Here is a 22,030-nt window from a genome sequence, read left to right on the forward strand (position 1 = left end):
TACCCCGCGTCTTCTGCCCATTGACAGCTGGAGATAGGCACCAGCACTCCTCGCGACCCCAGCAGGGATAAATAAGTGTGTCGGAAAATGGATGGATGGATGGATGGATGGATGGATGGATGGATGGATGGATGGATGAATAATAATAACAAAAATTTTTTATGTTTTTTTTATTTACTCAACAAGAAGCGTGCAATTCATTAATTAAAATAATGCAATAAGTAGAGATTTGCACGAAATGGATATGGAAAAGATTGTAGCTCAAAACACACACGCACACACACTTACACACACACACACACACACACACACACACACACACACACACACACACATATATATATATATATATATATATATAGATAGAGAGAGAGAGAGAGAGAGAGAGAGAGAGAGAGAGAGAGAGAGAGAGAGAGAGGAGTGAAACCCAAAAGCTTTTATTCTGGAATCCGTGTTCCGGAAGTGCGCCTCTCCGTCGTTAGCTTCGCTGTCCGGCTGTCGGAAGCGTCCACGGTCAGGCTCGGAGGGAGGGAGGGACGCTCGGCGGAAATCTGACACGCTAGCTTCGGCAGCGACGTATCAGCAGAGGGTGGTGACCGAAACTAATCAAAACGGCACGGCAGTCCACCACCTGAACCATCAATCCGGGATTTACGAGCAAAGGCGATCAATCACCGGACTGCCGTTAGCCTTCGAAAGTCAGCGGGTTTTTTTTTATTTTTTATTTTTTTTGACTTGTTACCGGTGACGACATGGCTGAATGTAACGTTAGCATCGACCAGAAAAAACTGCCTGGAGTGAAAGAGGGTAATGACAATAACACGTTTCCCACATAAATGCGAAGCTAGCCAGCGGCTTGGGGACACAGTCTGAACCGGTAGACGCAGGTGTTTGTTTGTTTTAGCACAGCTGGAAGCTAACGGGTGCTAGCATAAATATTCCGAAACCCACATAAACACCTCTGATCACTATCTTTATGGCCAAGGGGTGCAGGTGTCGCGACAGATTTTTGTTTTAATTGTTATCCTGTTAACACAATCCTGTTAGGATAACCGAAATACACATGTTTATGTTGCCCCGCTTTTATATTGTTATCGGGCTAAGGTGCTGTGAAAATCTTAACTGGGAATAAATATGTGTCTCAGAAACAGTGGCGTTTTTTTGGTCAGCTGACAGGAGGCTGATCACATGGAGCTGTTGTCTGATTCTTGAGGTATGCTGCTCAGCCAGAGCTCTGACTTTTCCCCCGCTGTGGCTGTCTCTCTCCTTTAAAATGTGTTAAACAGTAGGCCCGAAACGTGGGCCCCTTTTGGCCCCTAGCTGGTGCCAAATAGAAAAGCAGCGGGGCTTTTAAACAGGAGTGGACCGAAAACACGGGAGTGTTGGGTTAGACCGAGCCACGCTGGTCAATGAGGGGGGGGGAGCAGCTGCTCAGAACCACGCTTGTTATTCTGGTCAGACGGAGGAGAAACCTGCGTTTCCTCTGCTCAGACATGGCTGCAGTAGGGGAGGGCTGGATGGAGATGGAATCAGCAGTAAAAAAAAGTATCTAATATGAGCCAAGGGATTATGTGTGTTGCATCGGGGAAAGCAGTTTATTCCTACTGCTGCTGGAAGTCACCTAACAACACCGGTGTGTTATTATGGCCACGGATGACACCTTTTAGTTTGCCATGTAAGTTCATGGAGTGGCCTTCTGTCAGCCAGCTGGCTGGCAGTGCACAGCGGCAGGTTGGAGGCGGAGACGAGGCTGTTTTACTTCCCAAAGCTGCGCGAAAGTCTGCCGTTTTGTAATTTTTTATTCTTTATTAATGAAATGACATTAAACCGTTGAAACGGGAGGACGGGGAAATGTTAGTTGTTCTGATAACGTAAACTGTTTAAAACCTCAGTAGGCAACTTGTTCCCATTTTCGATCCCTCTATAAGTCTTAACGAGTTGTCCACACGACTGGAGTTTTTTATTATTATTATTATTATTATTATTATTATTATTACAGATCGCCTTATAAAATCATCTCAGATCGTGCTTTTCTGCTTTGTTCCTGCTTCCGTGTGTTGTAAGGAGCCTTAAACTCGGTTTTCATTGTTAACACTTCTGCCACTACTAGATGGGCGTTGTAAGATGACTGTTAAAAACAAGTTTTGTTTACATTAAGCATTTAGGTTTATGAGGGTAAAATGCAGTATTGTAATGATTAAAAACGGAGTAAATTACTTTGAGATGGAGTTTAAAAGTAACCTGAACATTATGCTGGTTAATAATACCATTGTCAATGTATTTAATTTTTGATAAATAGGTTAAAACATTAAGCTGAAGAGTAAGTGAACATGTATTTTGGAGCAAAGAGATTTATTTTGTCATGGATTTTGAATAGAAGACACTGTGGTTTTTGTATTGACATGGACACCGAAATTCATTGAGAATGTTCAAAGGACATTGAACTGCTGAATATGTTGAACATAAGAAAATAAACGTAAGGAATGTATTGAAAAGATAACATTTTAATAAATTGCTGCAAGATCCTCAATACTGACAGGCCGTGTCCTCATCCCTCTCCTGTTTTCAGGAATATATCTGTAGCCAAGGTGCCGTTGTTTCAGTACCCGTTACATAAACACCGCGTTTTGCATAGCGTTGTTCTTTGCAGCTGCTACTCAAACAGTAATTTAACGTTATCAACTCCAGTTAAGGTGGGAGACATATGTGGCAAATAACAAAATTTAGCGCCGCTCGGATAAGAGGATTAAGCATATGGCCGTGGCTATACTCCCAACTGGCTGGGGTCGGCGTGCAGATTTACGGGGGGTTTCGTGGCCTCCTCTTTTCAGGGTGTCTGCCAGCGTTGTCTCTGAATACGAGATTAAAAGTACCTGATCATTTGAGATATTATTTGCTACGGATCAGAAATAGCGCAGCCTCTTTTTCTTTTCTTTTTTTTTTTTACAGTTTGTACTGATGAGAGGCGCCGTAGCGTGGACCACAGCTTCCTGTGGGACGACACCGTTGCTACATTTAGCGTTGTCATGAGCCGATGTTTGAATTTCCAGCAGAGGCGAAAATAAAGAACTTCAGCGATCTGTCGGGGTTTTCTCTCCTGCACAGGAAACTCCTCTGGCTAAAGAAAATCTGCTTGTCCTCGTTTCAGAAGGCTTCAGATTGAATTGTGGTTCTTCTGGGTGTTTTTTTTTTTCGTGTGGAAAGCACCCCATCCTGCAAGCGGGTATCAGGAGGAGGATTACTCAAACCACACGGGCACCTTCAGTTCTTCTGAAACGAGATATGTAAATGGCGCTGTAGAGTTTCGCCCTTTGGAAAGAGGATCAATGATTGTTGTCGTCACATTGGACGCTGTCACAAGGGGTGCTGTGGTATTTTCGCCCAGGCTAATAGGCTGAACCATTTAAAATCATAAAACCTCTAGACGCTGTATCATAAATTCTCTGTATTTATTTTATATTTTCAGTAAAACACGGAGCTGAGCAAGAGTTTATGGCTCTTAAATGGCCACTTCTCTGTATTATAAATTTGCTGCGTTTTTAAGTTTTACTTTACTATTAACCCCTAAAATGAAAAGCCGAGACGGAAACAAAGCAAACATTTTCAAGTCTGTTTTTTTTTTTTTTTTTTTGTCTTGATGCAAACTGGTTCTCTGTTTTATGGTTTCATTTCTCCTTCTTTCACGCGGCATCCCTATTTATAAGACTGAGAATCACAGTTTGGTTTTAAAACTGACCCGTTTTCTGCTCATGTGTAAAACCTCGGAAATGTTTTTTTTTTTTGTTTGTTTGTTTTTTTTTAGATTGACCAATCGATTCACCAGAGATCAGAGTCAGTCAGTTTGCCCTTGAGCAATCAGTCTTCAGCAGGTCGTCGGCTGAAATTCATTAAACATCATTGAAACTAAAAACTCCCCTTTTGCTCTACAAACACATCCTCCAACAGCGATGTACTTTGATGCACTTTTTTTTTTTTTTTTTCAATTTTGCATTAGAAAATAAACAAAATGAAGTTTAGGGAAATCGGTTTTGATGCAGAAATTGAGGCCTTCATTGTTCATTGTTGTCAAACTCACAACCTTGATGAAGAAACCTGCTACAGTTTTTTTTTTTTTTCCTCTGATGCCTGTTCTAGACATTAAGGGTGAAAAAAGCACCAGAATCAGCAGGTCAGACGACCCGGGAAATGGTAAATCGGTAACAGCCAGGAATGAACTATGAATTCTTAAATATTCATAGTGGACAAAGTACATTTTCTCAGATGCCGCCCCATTATTACTTATTTGACCTTATCTTTAATAACTGTCTTTGCAGTTTTGGTCGTCCAAAACCGATTTTCCGTCGACGAAGCGTTTATTTTTAAGGATGACAAGTGAGCCACATATAATCGCTGATGTGTTTGCATTGTCTCTGTTTCTTCGTGCAGAGCTGCTGACCCCCTGCAGCGTTTTTTTTTAATAACGCATCAAAAATATAACACCTGGCTATTAATGTATCTTGTTCTGGCCAAGCTGTCGAGACTTCGTTGTAAACCTTTTTATTCACTTGTCTCATGAATTAATCCGCTGATATCATCTGAGTGACGTTCTAATGTGTCGGCAAACGAACGTGATGTCGCCGTGAAGATGCGAAGCGCCGAACGCCCGGCTCTGAAATGTCACGCGCTCGGACTGGGGCGACTCCGATCAGAGTCTCAATGTTGGATCATTCTGCTTTTTTTTTTTTTTTTTTTTTTTTTTTTTGTCGCACAGTAATTCGGATTTTAATATCCTGTGTTTGTTTTTGTTCCCCTTTTTTTTGTCAGTATGCAAAGACTTCGCTGTGCTGGAAGACCACTCCCTGGCCTACAACCTCCAGGAACAAGAAAGTAAGTGCATATCAGACATGTTTTTATTTCTGTCTCTGAAAACCCATGAGATGCATAAATGTTTCAACCAAAGATGTCTTCAGTAGAAACGGGCAATATCGTTTCATTTATCACACATTGGCACACAAAATAAGTAAACGCCTCCCTGTTACTCTAGCCGATGATATTTGCTAAACCAAAAGCTGATATTATGATCGGGCTCGCTTACTATGACCTGAAAACACGATTGGCCGGTTAATTGGCTGTTTAGCAGAACAACTGCATCTAATTGGTGCAGCGAAGTAGTCTGTTTGGAAATGGGTGTGTGTTTTTATTTTTCCTGCAACATTCGGGTTTTACGAGGCTCTGACTTTATGCAGCGGTGCACTCATCGCCAAGTGTGTTGGAACATTTTAAATGCTTTTTTTTTTTTTTTTTAAATAAATATATGTTTTAAGAGTAAGAGTAATACGTAGCTCCCTTCGCGATTGCTTTCCACCGCCACGCTCCATGATGCTGCCCCTTTTGAGGGATAAATTTCAAGGCAAAGTGCAGCGTCAGTGGATGTAGCCCCCATTAGGCCGTCATAAAACGTGCTTTCTGCTGCGCAGCCAGCCGAGCGAATGGTGCAGAGAGCGACTGCGGCCCTGCGTGAGAGCAGAGGTGTGGCGCTTCTGGTTGGCTTTGATCGTTCTAAATTTTGTAGGATGGAGAAGGCATGGTTTGAATCTGCCACGCTGTAATCCCTGGGTGCGTGTGTCAGTCCCTGGATGCCCCATTAGCTCAGTTTGTGGTACTTTTATGACATCATATGGGAATAAAAAGCGGCACGGTTTCCACAGGATTCTAAAATGCCCTTTAAAGAGATACCGACTTTTCCTGCTGACGATTTTTGCTGTATTTTATGAATCCCATCATGTATTTTTATTTATTTTTTTAACAGTAATAAGGCTGTTTTATTATAAGGTTTGTTGCTTTGAGTTGATCTCTCCTTCTGAGAAATCATTTGTATAGACGGGCTGACTAATGTCGTCTCCTTTAAGCAGGCTAAACCAACGGATTAAAAGATAATCTTCGTATATTCTTTACTGGTCTTTACTGTGCGTGTTAGTTGTTGACGAAAGAGTTCACATCTCCAGGATCTTTAATACAAGGACTCTGTTTGGATTTAAAACTTTGGTTTAAAGGGTGTTTTCATGTCTGAGGGTTACACAGTGAAAACAGTTCACACTGAACAATCGTCTTTTTTTTTTTTTTTTCTTTTTTCTGTTTCATCAATATGGCGCCTCAGATCACTATAAAAACCTTAATTATGCGCTTAAAGTCAGCCAATTTGGCCAGATGTGACCCAGCTAAAGACCGGGCCTGTATTGGATCGAGCCACTTTGCTTTTTTTCTTTTCCATTTAACCTTTTAAATCCACCCCGACAGATCTGACTTGAGCAGGATGAATAATCATTTCACCTTTGACCCTGCAGATCCCTGGGAAGAATGCGTTGCATGCTAGCCCTCTAAAATATTCAGATCCTTTTTTTTATTTATTTTTTTTAAACAGATGGTTGTCACACAAAAAAGCTGTTCAGCAAATTCTTTTTAGGGTGATCTGGGTTAACAGCTGCCATTTCTTTTCGTTTCAAATGTTGCGCATACGCTTAAGCATCTTGTTGTCAGATGGAAATGATTTCTGTATGGCTGAGTCAGCCGTTTGGTTTGTAATTCCCTCCCCTGGTGTTAGTTTTTGTCATGGAAGTGTAGCTGAAGCCTTAACCCAGCACTTTGAATGGCCTTATTACTGAAAAGCGCTTTATAAATAAACTTGCCTGGCCTAACCCTTCTTTTCTGATTCAAGAGATCTCCTGAAGGTGAAGTCTGTTGAATGTTTTCATCCCCCTCCTCTCTTTAAAATATGAGTCGGTGTTGCATTTTCCATTGGGGTTCAATTAATCAAAGCATTTTAAAAAAAGAAAAAGAAAAATTAATGTCGAGTCTTTATCGCTTTAACACAACTATGACTCAGTTCCCTCTTTCGATTCCCAGCAACAGAGCACTGAAACTCATTGGAGCTTCTCACGGTTAAATCGCCAAATGGGACTCGGGCCTTTTCACTCAAAGCTGGCAGCAGATCAATAACTGGGTGAAACCGAGCCGAGCAAGTGACTGATGCTCTCCGCGGCTGCAAGGTGCAGCAAGTGCGTCAGCAGAGCAGGATTTATTGTCGGGCACCGCCACGGCGTGCCGTCGTACAACCTTGGAAAGACGCCTCAGCTGCAAGCCCTCATTTCTCAGCGAATCGGGGCGCGCTCTTTTCATTAGATGAGACCGCAATCGTCTGCGGCCCCTAACGTTTATCTTGTCTCTCGCCGACAGTCGTCACAACTCTCCAGCTCCCCAGATAGGAGAACGTAAAGAGGCAGGCCTTAAACTTTTGTGTGCGCACAGTTCTCTTAAGAGCCGCGCTTCTCTTTTTGTGTCCGCAGTCGAAAGCCACCTGGCTTCCAACGTCCACAAGAGCCGGCTGGTGCAGAAGGACCTGCAGGTGGCCAAGAAGCTGCAGGAGGAGGAGGACGAGAGGGCCAAGATACAGAGCCAGAAGCAAAACAGTGACATGTGGGTATCTTAGATACGCCTACGCTCGCAGCAGCTAAACAAAATGTACTTAACTCACAGAAGCACGGAGCTGCACAGGCACTATGGCGGCTAGTAGCTCTGCTCTTCCTGCCTCTTTTGACAGTGAACTTCCCATGTGTGAGCGTTACCGGTAGGGTGATGGTCAGAGAAAAAACCTGTGCAAATTTAACGTTATCACGACTATCATATTGTTGTAAAATGTGATTAAATGGTGCCTTAAGCTGAAATTACTGCAGTCAAACCATCATTATTATTCTTTTACTTCTTTTCACTCCCATTCAGTCGAAAAAACTGCTTCTATCCTATTATTAGTGGTAGTGTTTAGTCTTTTTTTGTCACGATTTCACTTTCTCACCAGCAAACGCACAGATGTTATGACCCTATGCGTCAATGACAAATTCAGCCCTTTAAATGGACTTGAGCCATATGAGCTGCTGGACCCGTTATCACGACACCGTTGAGATGGTTGCATTGGGGACTTTAAAAAAAAACACTCTGTGAATGAGTTTCTGAACACCTCAGGGAGATGAAGCTGCAGAAGGTGCAGAAACCTTTAAAGTAATTATGCTTCATGCTGACGTTCTTCTAACCCGCTTTGCCTTCGCACCGAGGAGCAGGCTGGTCATTTGGATTCTAAACATTTCCTCCATGTTGCTTCCATGTTGTGATGATGGGTGGACTGCTTTGAAAAGTCTATTCTTGTCACAGGAACCATAACAACCACCAACAAGTTTCTCTACTCCTGATTTACTTTGATCACGACATGTTTTATTTGTTCTCCTAAGAATTGAATTGTTCAGCCATATTAACTCAGGTTCATCTAGGTTGTAAAAATTTATCTCTGTCGCTCTACAGCTTAAAACAGAAACTGAGCACATTAATTGTTGGGTTTAATTAGGGCTTTGCATAAAAATTGGTACAAAGAATAATGATGTTTTCAAAAACGATTTAATATCGATATTCTGTTTTTCAATATCGATGTTCCTCCCAACCCCTAGGGGGCGTTATTACAGCACGCCATTACTGTTCACATCGAGGAAGTGCAAGAGAGGCGAATTTGCAGAATGGCAGGATTTTAGAAGCGCCTTTGTCCCTAAAATCAGACGTTTGGGCACATTTTTGTTTTCTGTGATACATTAAATACTTTGAACCAAATGCACTTTATTTTCGTGTTTAATATATCAGTGTTCAATAAATTTAATATAAATATAATATTTGGCTGGTTTTGATGATTGAATGAAATATCTTTCATTTGATAGTAATAATTATCGATATTGGAGTCAAATCAAGTCAAGCTGAGCTTTATCGTGAATCATAGCGTATTGTGAGCTATGCATCAAGAATCGTATCGAATCGGCTCATCTTAGATGATTCCCAGTCCTAGTTTTAATGATGAAACTTGACTCTCCTGTGTTTGCTGGTGTAACTACACCTGTAACTGCACCAGATTAATGCTTAAACAGGAAGGCGATCTGGCCCTCATAACGCCCACTGACTAATTTCCAGTGACCTAAATCTGTTGGCAGGTGTGAATGAGTTAGTAAAGTCTTGCTTTTCTCAGGCGAGGAAATGCCAGATTTATTTATTTATTTATTGGTGTATTCATTTTCTTTAGTGCCATGTTCTTTAGTAACAAGAAGACATTTCTTCAGCTGCGATAACATCTAATTTGCAGAGCGTTACTGGGAATATTTTCTGCAGACTTTCAGTTTGCATAATCACCATGACATTGCTGACTCACTGAGCTCCAGACCTACATGGACTGTTCTGGTAGAACGACCGAACCCTACAGAGAGGCCAGATCTCCCGTCGTGTTTTTGCTGCTGCTGCTGCTGGCTCAGTGTCATGTTTGCGGCTTTTGCCAGTGCCACATCATGCACTCCCACTCACAGCGCCCCCAAACATGCACAAACAGACAAACGCACCTAAAAACACCGACACCTGGTGCGTTAGGTTAGAGAAATATGGAGGTGCGTCCTCCTGCTTACCAAGCCCGGGTCTTTCATATGCACTGGTTCCAGGTGCGCTGCTGGGTTTGAGAATCTGTTGCACAGTACGTCTGGCCTTCAGCGCGATCTGCGACAGCTGTCCAGTCAGATGGCGTTGCTGACAAGCTTTCGAGATCCACGTCACAGACCAGCTCCTTCCAAAACCTCCTCCACCATCTCTGCTTATATACTGGATGACACTAGTTGATTCCCTTTTACTTCTGAGGATCGCTTTCAACTACTTTATTTAATAATACTTAGAAGTATTTCAATGCTGAGTAGTTGTAGAAATTCTGAAGCTCGTCTAGACTTCCAAGCTTTTGTAGCAACAAGAAGGGAAAACCCAGACGTAATAAGAAGCTAAAATAGTAGAGGGGTTAATATTTGGATAGGATATATGATAAGTGTTCTCTCATTTGTCCTAGAAAAAGCTGCGGTGACCATACAAATATCGTTAATAACTTTTTGCTCTTGTTTTTGCCCACAAATCTATGGGAATCCCAGCGAGCGACAGGACATTGAGATCGCACAGGAGATTCAGGAAGAACTGGTCCGACAGGCAGAGCGGCAGCGACAGCAGGAAGAGAAGGATGCGGTAAGAACCAACGCGCTCTATCTCGGTCCCTGGTTAAAAGTTAACAGCATATGGCGTTAGAAGATGGTTCAAATTTAGTGACTCCACCCACTGTCTGTGAAACTGGAAATCTGGAAGAAGGGCTGGGCGATATGGCTTAAAAAATAAAATCTCAGATTAATCTTCGTTTTCCTCCTTTTCCTCTCACAGAAAGAAATTAAAGTAATTATATTTTTTTTTAAAACTTGCTCTTATGTCAAGCATTTCGGCTGAATTCAAAGTGCAACTAAATAAAAGCTGTGGAACAAGCTTGTAAAACAAGATGGCGGTCCTGTTATGGTAAACAATGAAAATGTAACCAAGTGCGCTGCTAGTGGTATTACATAATGAGCTAAGAACAGGCTTCACTGCACTTGCATAACTTCAAACTAATTCAAAAAAAGTTAATTAGTAAATTAAAGTGACTTGTCTTATGGTAAAAAAAAAAAGCTTTCTCTTTTTGACAATATTTTCCATAACATACATTCAGCATTGCATGTTATTCTCTTCATGGAAGCCCAATGAGTGCATCAGCAAAATAAAATCCAGATTATAATTTTTTTTCCAAAAATAAATCTTAATAAAAGGTAAACTCAAACAATCGATTAAATCGATTTATCGCCCAGCCCTATCTGGAAGATATCTGTAAAACATCATGATGTGTTCGTTCCAGAACAGCCGGTTTCATGGGCGCTCTGCTCTGGTTTGTTCACGTTTGCAGGCCATCGCTCGTCAGCTGCAGGAGAAGGAGATGAAAGAGGAAAAGAGGAGACAGAAACAGATGGAAGCAAAACATGAGGAGGATTACTATGAGGATCACGGAGGTGGGGGGGGAGCACCCACAGCTCATGTTGATGTCTCGCTGTTTCCTTTTGATGCCTGTATGAGCTCATGTAGAACGACATGGCTGAAGACATTCTTTACTTCAGGAGGACTGTCCTGTAAGCGTGTGGGGGTGTGCTCCTGATGATGCTCCTGATGACTAGAGGCAAAGATTTGGGATCACTTTTATAAGCACCTAATTAGGCTCGTGGGAGAACGGGCGCTGAAGAAAAGAGGTTTAAGTGTGCTCGGTTTTCCAGCTTGAACGTCCTTTATGTCCAATTCTAAATAAGAGACAGTGTCGGCGATAGACGAGTGCTTTATAAGAAAATGTCATGAATCCTTCAGCGATTTAACACAAAACTCATGTGTTGGCTCTTAGGCATGCCTCTATAACGTGTTGGCCAACATATTTGTGTAGCCTCGTCATTTTCCCCCATCCCCCTGCAAAAGAAAGAAACATTGAATTATCAGCCTTCTTCGAGCGCTTTGTAAACCGCTCCCTTTTAATGAACCTCCATTCTGGTTTTTCCAAATAGAGGTTGCTTTGTGGAAAGTAACTTTCTGTCTTTTCCGCAGCAAAGAATGCAGCGTTGAGGTCTGAGCAACGCCTGGCAGATTTTCAATCAAGGGTGTGACTTTAGGTGCAGGAGGAGTGGTTTCTTTTTCATTTTTTTCCCCTCGTTTCGAATCGCCTCATCCTCCTGAATATAACGCATCAAATCGGCTATGAAACTCATCTCCCAAAACTTTAAGATTATTATTATTCACAAAGGTCAAGAGCTGGTTTATTCCCTCTTTTATTAAAAATGAAACAGCTTTCACTTCTCAACAGGGCGGCTGTTGAATGTGTACGACTCCATGAAGACAAAGACCTTTGCCTCTTTGTTGACATAAACAGGACTGGGCAAGTGTGTGTTGCTTTCAGTCTTTCTGCCCCCCCTCCTTGTCCATGTCGTCTGAATCCGTCTTGTTGCCTTGGCTCCTTGCAGCGATTGTTCAGGAGGAAGCTGAACCGCTCTCGCTGTAATTTTTGTGGCGGGGGCAGCTTCCCTGTTCTCCATCCCGCCCTGTAGGCTACATAAGTCTGTGTGCACACAGCAGGTTAAGTGTGATCTTGCTTGAGGCCGAGGTTGCTCTTCTGTTTACTCTGGATCTCAGGTTATGTGGGAAAGACGTCACCAAGCGACTTGCAGGTTACAACAAAGAACGGTGCTTAGATGTGTTGGAAAATGAACGCTCTGCTTGGATTCCCACTGCGTTCCTTTTTTTTTTGTTCAGCACAGTATTTCCTCCCCTCACCTATTTCTTTACTCTTTAATGTTTCAGATCTTCAAAACACTTTTTGATGTCAGACAAAGAAAAACTGAGTAAATGTAGAAAGTAGTTTTCAAATGAAGAATTAATTTATTCAGGGAGAGCAATGGTTTCACTACGCCCAGGACCGATTACTGCCAGAGATGTTGAATCACTTAAAACAAGAAACTGCCTGACACCATGGAGTAGATCAGAAGTCCCCAGGTGGCCACACATCATGTCCAAATGCAAATAAATGCAAAAAAGATGAGAAACACTCATTGAGATCATTCTTTAGAAAGGCTTACAAGTCCATTTCTAAGGGTTTGGGACTCGAATGGAGAAAAGGTGGAACCGTAGTGAACTCTGAGGAGGGTCTCTACCAGGTCTACGCTAAGATTGCATCTACAACCCATCAAGGTTGTCTCCTTAGAACCTAAAATGACATCTTAAAGTACTGCATGCCTCATTTGGGCCATTTAAGGTCTTCATAGTTCAACAATGAGAGAGTCAGACACCCAGGTCAAGAGATCCGAGGCCAAACCCACTGTGGACCAAAAACATCCCAAAAGTCACAAATCTCAGTTACCAAAAAAAAAAAAACAAGAAAAAAAAAACCATCCCGATGGTCAAAAGGATTTTTTGGAAAAATACTCTGTGGGCTGAGAAGACGAATGTGGAACTTTTTATAGAAGGCGTGCATCTCGTTAAATCTGCAGGACAAACTGACTCGGCGTTTCAGAAAACAAACATCATACTGACTGGTAAACCGTCTGGTGGTAGCGTGACGGTCTGGGACTTATTTGCTGCATAATTAATGAAGCCATCGTTTCTGCTCTCTACCAGAAAATCAACAAAACTAAGCTTTGCCAGGGGCCTAGTCAAAGTCCGAACTTGATGCCATTACCTCTGACATCCAGTACGGTTGAAATAATCCAGTTCTGTTAAGGGTAGCACAACAATCTCCTACTCACTGTTTCTCTTAGGATAAAGATGGTTTGGATGCATTTCTCCCTCGATAAGTTAAATAATCATTTAAAAACTATATATTTTGTCATTTACTCAACTTTTCTTCGTGTGATGTTAAAAATCGTTTGAACAATCATTTGAAGGAATCTGTAGGGGCGTAAATGCTTTCTTACAGGACCTTATCTCACATCCAGGTGCTCCGGTGAAACCATGCGGTTTCTCACGGTTCTCGCCGCATGGCCGCTCCTCACAGGAAATGAGGGCCTGCTTGCTGTATTTGTCTAATCTCAGTCCATCCCAGTTACTTATAAACCGACTCGTTGGCTCTACACAGACCTCCGCCTGACTCAGGCTGGGGTGAACAGGAGGATGGAGGTGTTGTTTTTAATCCACCTGGAACAAAATGGAGTACAACATTAGCTCTGCGTTGCATCTTCTGTTCACCCACAGGGCCGTCCCTTTGGGCAAGGCACCAACTGTTTCTGTTCCACCCTTTGTGTTTTTTTTCTCAATTTTTTTAAGCAGCCTGTTGGATGTCAGGAATTCCTTTGCGGTGACTGTCATCAGAGCCGTCGGGCCCTGAGCTTTGTTCATTTCCACTCGCTCGGTTTGTCTGTCGCATGCCAACTCCCAGCAGACTGGTTTTCGTGGAGGCGTTTTTTTCTAACTCGGGTCGTGTTCTTGTCATGCTGAATGTTGCCTTTTTGACAACAATTCCTGCACCGTTGCATTCGTTTTCCATCTTTATAATATTTTTATTTTCTTAAAAAGAACAGCCTTCCCCCTTTGCCTGACCCTTATGAAGAATTTCCCTAAAGAGAAACGCATTTCTGGACATCCGGTGGCGGTTCTAACACCTACACCTACGTGCCTCGACCATCCGTCTACTCACAAGTTCTGCATTTACCCGCATGCTCAATAGCCGTCTTGGCTTATGTCATCCTGTTTGTTGTTGTTGTTTTTTTCCTCACATTTCAATGTTCTCCTCACCATCCCCTCTCCTCCCTCATCAGCTCCGAGAACCGCCGATGTGGACAAACATGCCCGTCAGAAATCACGATCACCTGACCACTTTGATTCATACTCTCCCTCTCGCTCAAATCGAAAGCACTCTCCAGATTATTCCGCCGAGCCCAAAAGGAGCGGGTACCCAAAGCAGGACTCTGCAGCACCTCGTGGTCACGCCAGATACCCGGAGCACCACGCGGAGGCGGAACGAGGGCGCAGCAAGCACGCGGATCCGTTCCCGGAGCACCTGCTGCCCTCTAGAGGCAAGCATGGGGACAGGTACCCAGAGTGGGAGCCTTCATATTCCAGCAGGGCCAGGGATCAGGGGGTAATGGATGCAGACGGAGTGATGAGGAGGAAGGAGAAACCAGCCAGACCACCTCCCCCGCAAATCACTTTAGAGCGAGACAAGGACAGATCTAGGCATGAAAGGGACAGGGACTATAAAACGGAGAGGCGTGTGGAGAAGGAGTACTCCAGAGACAGGGAGCTGGATCCCAGGCAGAGAAGAGAGCGGGAGAAGTCCAGAGATCGAATACTAAGCGAGGACATGCAGAGGGAGAGGGACAGACAGAGGCACAAAGACAAAGACCGACGACGGGCCAGGAGCAGGGAGCGAGCGCTCGATTTGGACTCGTTGGAACGCGGAACCAGCAGGGACAGGCCAAGAGACAGCAGGGGATCCTGGGAGGAGGAGGAAGAGGAGGATGACGGTGGGAGGAGGGCCAGGAACCTGCAGCGTGTCCCCCCCAGCCCCATCGAGGTGTTTGACGGCTTTACGAACGGCGAGGCGCGGGCGGACGCCAGGGAGATCTGGGACCTCCAGCAGGAAGAAGCTCCTGGAAGAGAGCGCAGTCATAGCCACCCCAGCAGAGAGACAGGTATCACCCGAGGCCCCCCCCCCCCCTCTGGGCGCTGTGGGGGTGCTGGTGTGCTGTGCTGCCCTTGCTTTCTGGTGGGCTAATCTCAGGTGGTGGGTTAATCTAATAGGAAAATCACTGATCAAAATCAGAACGATGACCACAGTATTGATGTTTTTTTTTTTTTTCTGATGGTTTGTAGTAGTCTGTTGCCTTCATGTCGCAGGATTTGCTCTTTTAGCGATGCTTGTTGATGCGGGACGGGGAGACCAGTTTTACTTTGTGTGCTGTGGGTTTCCAGTAGAAACGCTGTGGATTCTGATGAACTGCAAACGTTTGGCAATTAGCAAAGGGTTTCAGGGCTGCTGAGCTGGTTGTGTTATTGAATTCAAATAAGAAGCGATGCTTCAAGTCTCAACTCTTGAGCTATATATATCAAACCGAATTAGGCTAAACTATTAAATCATGATAAACACCAGTAAAGATGCACTGCAGCCCTTTTTCAAAGATGCCTATTGACAACATGGTTGTGATCCAGTGAGATACGTTCTTATCACCTAATCAGAAAACTTAATCACTCCACTATAATCACAAAAAGTAAAAACACCACGCTGCATCTCTAATTATGCTTTGTTGATCAAGATAATCGGGCGGTAGTATTCTCACTGGTTCTTGGTTTCTCTGCTTGGTTTTCGCAGCTTTCTGACAGACTGATTATTACACACCTGGCTGTTTACCTTGCAGGTGGTTTGCTCATCTTACTTGTTTGCTCCCGCAGGCCATGTGGCGCACAAAGGAAGCAGCTCATCCATCGCAGCGGACGATTATGGGCTGACTGACGCCACAAAGGGGTTGACGAACCTCGACCTTCGGGAGCAGGAGCTGAAGGACATGGAGGTCGCGAGGAGACTTTACGAGGAGGAGCTGAAGGTGGGAGAGGAACATGCAACGCGTCAATGTTGAGACTAACTGCAGAGACACCCAATCATTATTCTCCCTTCCAGTGTTCTGTCTGGTGTTTTTTTTCTCTTTTTGTTTTTTTTTCTCCACGTTAATGCCGTTTTTAAATGTTTCCTGCTTCAGAAAGCGAGCATTATGCAGGAGCGTGCAGCCCAGGTGGCAAAAGATGAGGTAAGTTTTTACAGGTCCTTGTTTGTCGTCTTTTTACAAAATTTGACAGCTTTTGATTTCTTTTATTTGTTCTCGGTTCCTTCAAGCCTGAGTTTTAAACTCATGCTGAAACCAGACTTTATGTAAAGACAAATAATTCAGTGATAAAAGTGCTGCTTTGGCAACAATTAGTCCCCTCATTTTCAGGTCTCGTACAAACGGGCTACAAGTAAAATCCTAGACTCGGATTCTTGTATCTTTCACTTGTGCCCATCATTCTGTATTGTGGACCTGGCAGGAAATAGCCCGTCTCTTGATGGAAAAGGAGAAGAAGGAGTACAGAAGGAACCGAGAACGTGAGAAAGAGAAGGAACGAGAGAGAATGGCCATGGAGAAGATAGCCATGGAGAGAAAGCGACATGAGGGAAACTACAAGGTACTTCCCAGTGACCACTCAGAACGCGTCGTTTACCAAAAAAACAACTAATGTTCTTGATGTTTATGTCTTAGTACATTGAGGTACAACAACCAGATTTCTTTTTGTAAATAATAATACTTATTATTTACTGCCAATATTACTATTTTATTACATATTTTTATTTAGTATTTACTTTTTTGTTGAGATTAATTTATAAATGTGTATTTTCTACTAGATGTATTTATTGACCCATTTGTTCTTTATTTGTTGTGTATTTATTTACTTGAGCACTTAATAAATTTCGGACGTAAAGCAGCATCATGTAAGTTTTAGCCACTAGGGGCGCTAGACCTGTAACTTCCAGGTTTAGCGCCCCCTGAAGGCCACTGGCTGCACTGCACTGTCGCAAAATGAAATCTCCCTGTGAAACACAGCTGGAAGCAGCTAAGAACCGCCGCCTCGTGCAAACCTGGCTGAGCTTCCCCACAAGTGCTGCCAGCAGCCTGACCGGTGTGAGGAGAACGCTGAGCGCAGCCACACCGGAGGTGTAACGTTACGTCTCGTGTTTAAGGGGAGCTTAGACTGCCGTAAAGCGGCTCCCCAGGTCACATGACCTCGACCCTGTCGAGTTACAGACGCGTGTTTTTGAGAAGGGCGGCCCGCACGGCGCATCGATGCACACCAGGGGCTGTATCTTGACCTGAAAAAGATTTAATATATCTCAAATTAAGCTGATGGTTGGGTCAAAACTTACACGGTGCTGCTTGAAATAATTAACTATGTATTACCTACTTGTTTTTTTATTTACTGACTTGTTTTATTTATAACTGACTTACTGTCTTTATTTTACTTACATACTAACTGAATTGTTGTCATTTATTTATTTTTTTAGGTTATGTACTTTCCCATAGACCTATTAATTTCTTGGTTTATTTCTTAATCCATTCGCAGCCAAGTTCGGAGGAAGTCGTGCGGCCCAGAACGCGAGATGAGTACGAGCACCACAGACAGAGAAGCAACAACAACAGACCTGCCCGGTACACGGCCGAACTTGTTTTATTTCAGTAAATCGATGAGAAATTGTCATAACGGCGCACTTGATGACTGATGTTTCCTCCTTGTCTCAGACCTCCTCAGCCTCGCACACACGACTATGAGAATGTTAGCTCGGTGTATGGCTACTCAGACCACCCCGCTCCCTCTCGCCCTCCACACAGACCTGAGGCAGCTTATAGAGGTACAGAAGACTTCAATGTTCACGTGGACAAACTTTTCTGATGCATCAAGTTTGTTTTTATTTCAAAACTATGAGGTTTTAGGATAAGTAGTAGAAACAAAGTGCATAACAGGAGATCTTGACATTTTTTAAAGAGAAAAGTGGACGGATCAGTTCGTCTGAAAGATCATAATAAATATCTTCTTTTTTTTTTTTAGGTGCCTATCAGAAGCGGTGACTCAAGATCTGTACCTTATCCAGACATGCTGTCAGCCCTCCAACTTTTTCTTTGTCTGGTCTTTTTCTTTTCTTTTTTGTTTACATATTTATTTATCTATTTTACCCATGTTCACATTTATTTCCACCAAAATCTTTGGAACAAACTGTGTTAGATTTGGGACTTTTTCTTTATTCCTTTTTTTTTTTTTTTTAAACCCTTCAAAGTTGTGTGTCGATGAGCGATAGAGCAACATATTATTTTCGTCTCTTTTCTATTCGTTAATCTGACGTTAGCACTAGCCAAAGGACCAGTTTCGGCCCATAAATCTCCCATGATTCCAAGGTGTTGAAAGGACATGACTCCTTACTCGCTCTGGTCATTTTGTGCGGACGTTGGTCCCATCTCTGGATTGTGCCATCATCATCATCATCATCATCAGGGCTCCGTGCCTCATCTGGACGGACATACTGGAACCATGCAGCTTCTTCATGTCTCTGTGCGGGGACGTGTCCGTCTGCTGCAGCTGCTACAGTGTCTTGTATATCAACATGGCAGCTGCTTTTTACATCCTGCTGTTCAATAGTCAGACCCTCTCCATGTGCCACGCAGCCTGCGACTCTTTCTGTCGCTCTCATTTTACAGAGACAGAAAATAAAACAGGCCTTTGTCATGGTGCTGTCAACTCTGGCTTTGTTTCGTTTTGTTCCGGTGAGCTTGTTAACAATCCATTAAATGCCTTTTTGGCCGTCTTTTTCTTTTCTGGGGCATTTTATTTATTTTTTTTCAGCCTCCTTCGAAGCGAACATGGTATGACTGTATAGGAATCACTGTTTCTCTGTGCATGCTTACTGAGACTGTACATGCATTTCAGATGTATATAAAATAATCCAGCTCTTGCGTAATAATCACAAAGGGCTAAAGCCACAAAAAGCCAATAATATTCAGTGTGAATAAACAAAATATCTACTTGTCCATATTCGCTGTATGAAAGGACTTTTCTGCAACTTCTTTTTCATATCTGCAGTCTGAAACTGAAATGCATGTACGTTGCTTGTCTGTCGACGCTGAATTCATGCTTGTGCTTACAGCACAGAGGTTGTATGTTTGAATATTTGCTTTTTTTTTATGCTGATGTGCTGTCACAATATGTGAAATGATTGTGTAAAATTCTCAATTATTCCTGACGTCCTTAATTCTTGTGCTGTAGCAGTTCTATTTGTTCACAAAGGGACCTTTATATTTATTTTTATACTGAAATTTGACTTTCCTGCCATTGTTTTGTCGTGACCCAAGCTTTTCCCGACGTCACTTCCAGGTTTTTGTCTTGAACTCAAAGACAGATATCCCTTCCTGTATGGATTTAAAACAACAGAAAGTTATCCAGTATCGCACAAGCTCTTCCTAACGAAGAGAAGTCCTGCTGAAAGATTTACAGTTTTCTGTTCATTTTAAGTTGAGAAAAGGAAAATAAAGAGCACATTTATTTTAAATATAGGGAAATGAAAAGCAACCTGTTAATACTCAGTGCTGCTTCTGAGCTCTTTTTGTTGTCATAAATGTTGCTGAAATAGAAATTGTTTGCTTCCAAAACAAGTTTTCCTGCTGTAAGGACAAATCTTATTGTTTTCTTTACCCAAGTATGAGGAGTTGGAGTTGCTAGTGACAAAATGAAGGTTTTGAAGGAAACTTTGTGCTAATTGTTGACTGAACGGGACGTGTGCCATATGTTATTACTTTTCAGGGACAACAATGGTTTTAAAAATTATGAAGTTGTAGCAGAGTTGGCATTTCCTTTAAAAAAAAAAAAGTGACTTCTAATGTATTATTTGAAGAGAGCGCCACCTTGTGGGTGCCTCAGTGGTTGGGGGATTAAAAAGTGATTAAACTGATCAATATGAGCTCTTGTGTTTGTGGATGTCGTTTATCAGGAATCAAGCGTCGACGATCGTACCCCAAGATTATAAATCTTGGAGCAAGAAAAATGAAATCATTTTCAGTTGTATTTTCTTTTTATCTACAGTTTATTATGAACTGTCTGGTTTGAGCCTCAGTAAAATATAAACAAGTCAGTTTGAGATCACCTAAAGTAGAGCTCAGTGAAAGAAGGTCGGATATATTACATAAAGCAGGTGTTCCCAAAATGGGGAGTGGGAACCCCACAAGGTTGCTACATGATCCAAATTCCTGACTTTACAATGTCAAGGATATACTTGCTTTAATATAGCAAATGTATGCCTTCAATTGTGGAGTAATTATTTCTCAAAAGTGTAAATTCAACATCAGAAAACATCCAAGTTATTTACCGTTTTCACTCATTTCTTTTCTTTAATCAATAATGTCCACAGTACAATATTTAATTTTTTTGGAAGGCGGGGATCACTTGAATAAAGTCGTATTATTAGGCGTACTGATATAAAGCACGCCATGAGAATAAGCACAGGGGAAGACTGTTTTTTGTGTCAGAGTTCTCATAAAATTACTACTATATTCTCACAATTTTATGACTTTATTCTAATAATTTCCAAAAAGTAGAAACCCACCCCCCACTCTGCCAAAAAGGGATCGCAGGCTGATAAGTTTGTGAACCCCTGGTCTAAAGCAGTGACGACCAGAACCGACCAAGGCCCCAATGTGGCTTGTAGAATATAAAATGGAGGGACTTGAGATGATCCTTAAAAACCCAGACAATAATAAATTGCTTTGATTATTGTAATGGAGGAGATACAATGTTAAAGGTATTGGGTTTTCAATATACCCTCTTCTGATGTATGCTGTTGATGCGTTTGTAATGTTTTCATTTTTCAACCAGCCATTATGCTCACAAGTCTCTGGGGACCTGCTGTATTTGAACCAATTCTGAAGAACTAAAAGCTCTGCGTATTATTTTTTTCTTCATATTTACTAATTTTCTCTGACCTTTGATACAATACAGTACAACTTTATTTATAATGCACTTTATAATCAACACCGTTGACCAAAGTGCTGTACACCGATAAAAAATAATAAAATACAGAAATATTCTTACTAACTCTAGCAAGCAAAAATACAATAAAACTATCAGCAAATAATAAAACCCCAGAATAATAAAACAAATAAAAATATATATAAAAAAAAACTAAATCGATGAAAGCTGTTGATTCTCAAACTGTGGTACTTCAGCCTTCAGTTGAACTCAAAATTTGGTAGCTACTGCTTAGCAAGTAAACACAAAGTTAATTAAAATGTACTTAGTGCTAATAGTCGTAAACAGATAAAATATGCTTGAACAACTAATATTTTTATGCTCCATGATAAGTTGTAATAGGGCTGGGCGATATGGCTTAAAAATAAAATCTCCTATTTTAATTTACCAAATCCGATTAATCGTTTCCCCCCTCCTTTTCCTGTCACAAAAAGAAATTAAAGAATTTTTTTTTTAAAACTTGCTTTCTTGTCAAGCATTTCATCTGGAAGTGCAACTAAATACAAGCTGTGAAATATGTTTCTAAAACAAGATGGTGGCCCTGCTGCTGTAAACAATCAAAATATAACAAAAAGTTTGTATCACGCATGAGCTAAGAACAGGCTTCACTTCTCTTGTGTAAATTCAAACTAACTTTAAAGAAAAGTAAATGAGTAAATCAAAGTGTTTCATCTTATCGTAAAAAAGGTTTCCTCTTTACAATGTTTTTAAAATATTTTTCCTAAACATATATTCAGCAGGGCATTGTATTCTCTTCATGGAAGCCTAATGAGTGCATCAGCAACAACACAAAACAGATTTTCCAAAAATTGAATCTTGATAAATTGTAAATTTTAATTAATCAACTAAATTGATTTATTGCCCAGCCGTAACTAGTATTACATATACAAGTTAACAGTGGTGTAACCTGTGCATTTTCAGGCCAAAATTAATCACACCCCTGACAGATTTAGGTTTAGTGTAATCTTTTTCCACCTTTTACCACATTTTTTTATGACTGAAAGTAATACTAACATTTAGGAGTGACCCGCCAGAGTTCTGACCTCAATCTGATAGAATAATCTAGGGTAAGAAC

The 22,030-nt window shown here is 41.9% G+C and overlaps 1 protein-coding gene across 1 annotated transcript; it reads left to right on the plus strand.

Annotated features, from left to right (window-relative positions):
* Positions 1-492: 492 nt before the first annotated feature.
* Positions 493-19,891, plus strand: ccdc50 (coiled-coil domain containing 50). The gene is made up of 12 exons (XM_012877827.3): positions 493-807; positions 4,804-4,866; positions 7,323-7,452; positions 9,966-10,056; positions 10,796-10,898; positions 14,175-15,050; positions 15,808-15,959; positions 16,113-16,160; positions 16,438-16,575; positions 17,509-17,594; positions 17,685-17,794; positions 17,992-19,891. The coding sequence occupies exons 1-12, from the start codon at positions 753-755 to the stop codon at positions 18,009-18,011; spliced, it is 1,872 nt and encodes a 623-aa protein (XP_012733281.2). The 5' UTR covers positions 493-752; the 3' UTR covers positions 18,012-19,891.
* Positions 19,892-22,030: the final 2,139 nt, after the last annotated feature.

Source organism: Fundulus heteroclitus, chromosome 9, assembly GCF_011125445.2.
Source record: "Fundulus heteroclitus isolate FHET01 chromosome 9, MU-UCD_Fhet_4.1, whole genome shotgun sequence".
NCBI classification, from domain to species: domain Eukaryota; kingdom Metazoa; phylum Chordata; class Actinopteri; order Cyprinodontiformes; family Fundulidae; genus Fundulus; species Fundulus heteroclitus.

Bases quoted from the DNA above. Each gene is read 5' to 3' on its own strand.
- ccdc50 (XM_012877827.3), top strand. From the start codon at position 753: ATGGCTGAATGTAACGTTAGCATCGACCAGAAAAAACTGCCTGGAGTG. The intron at 10,899-14,174 runs GTGGGGGGGGAG...CTCCCTCATCAG, and splicing joins TTACTATGAGGATCACGGAG to CTCCGAGAACCGCCGATGTG. The intron at 17,595-17,684 runs GTACACGGCCGA...TCCTTGTCTCAG, and splicing joins AACAACAACAGACCTGCCCG to ACCTCCTCAGCCTCGCACAC.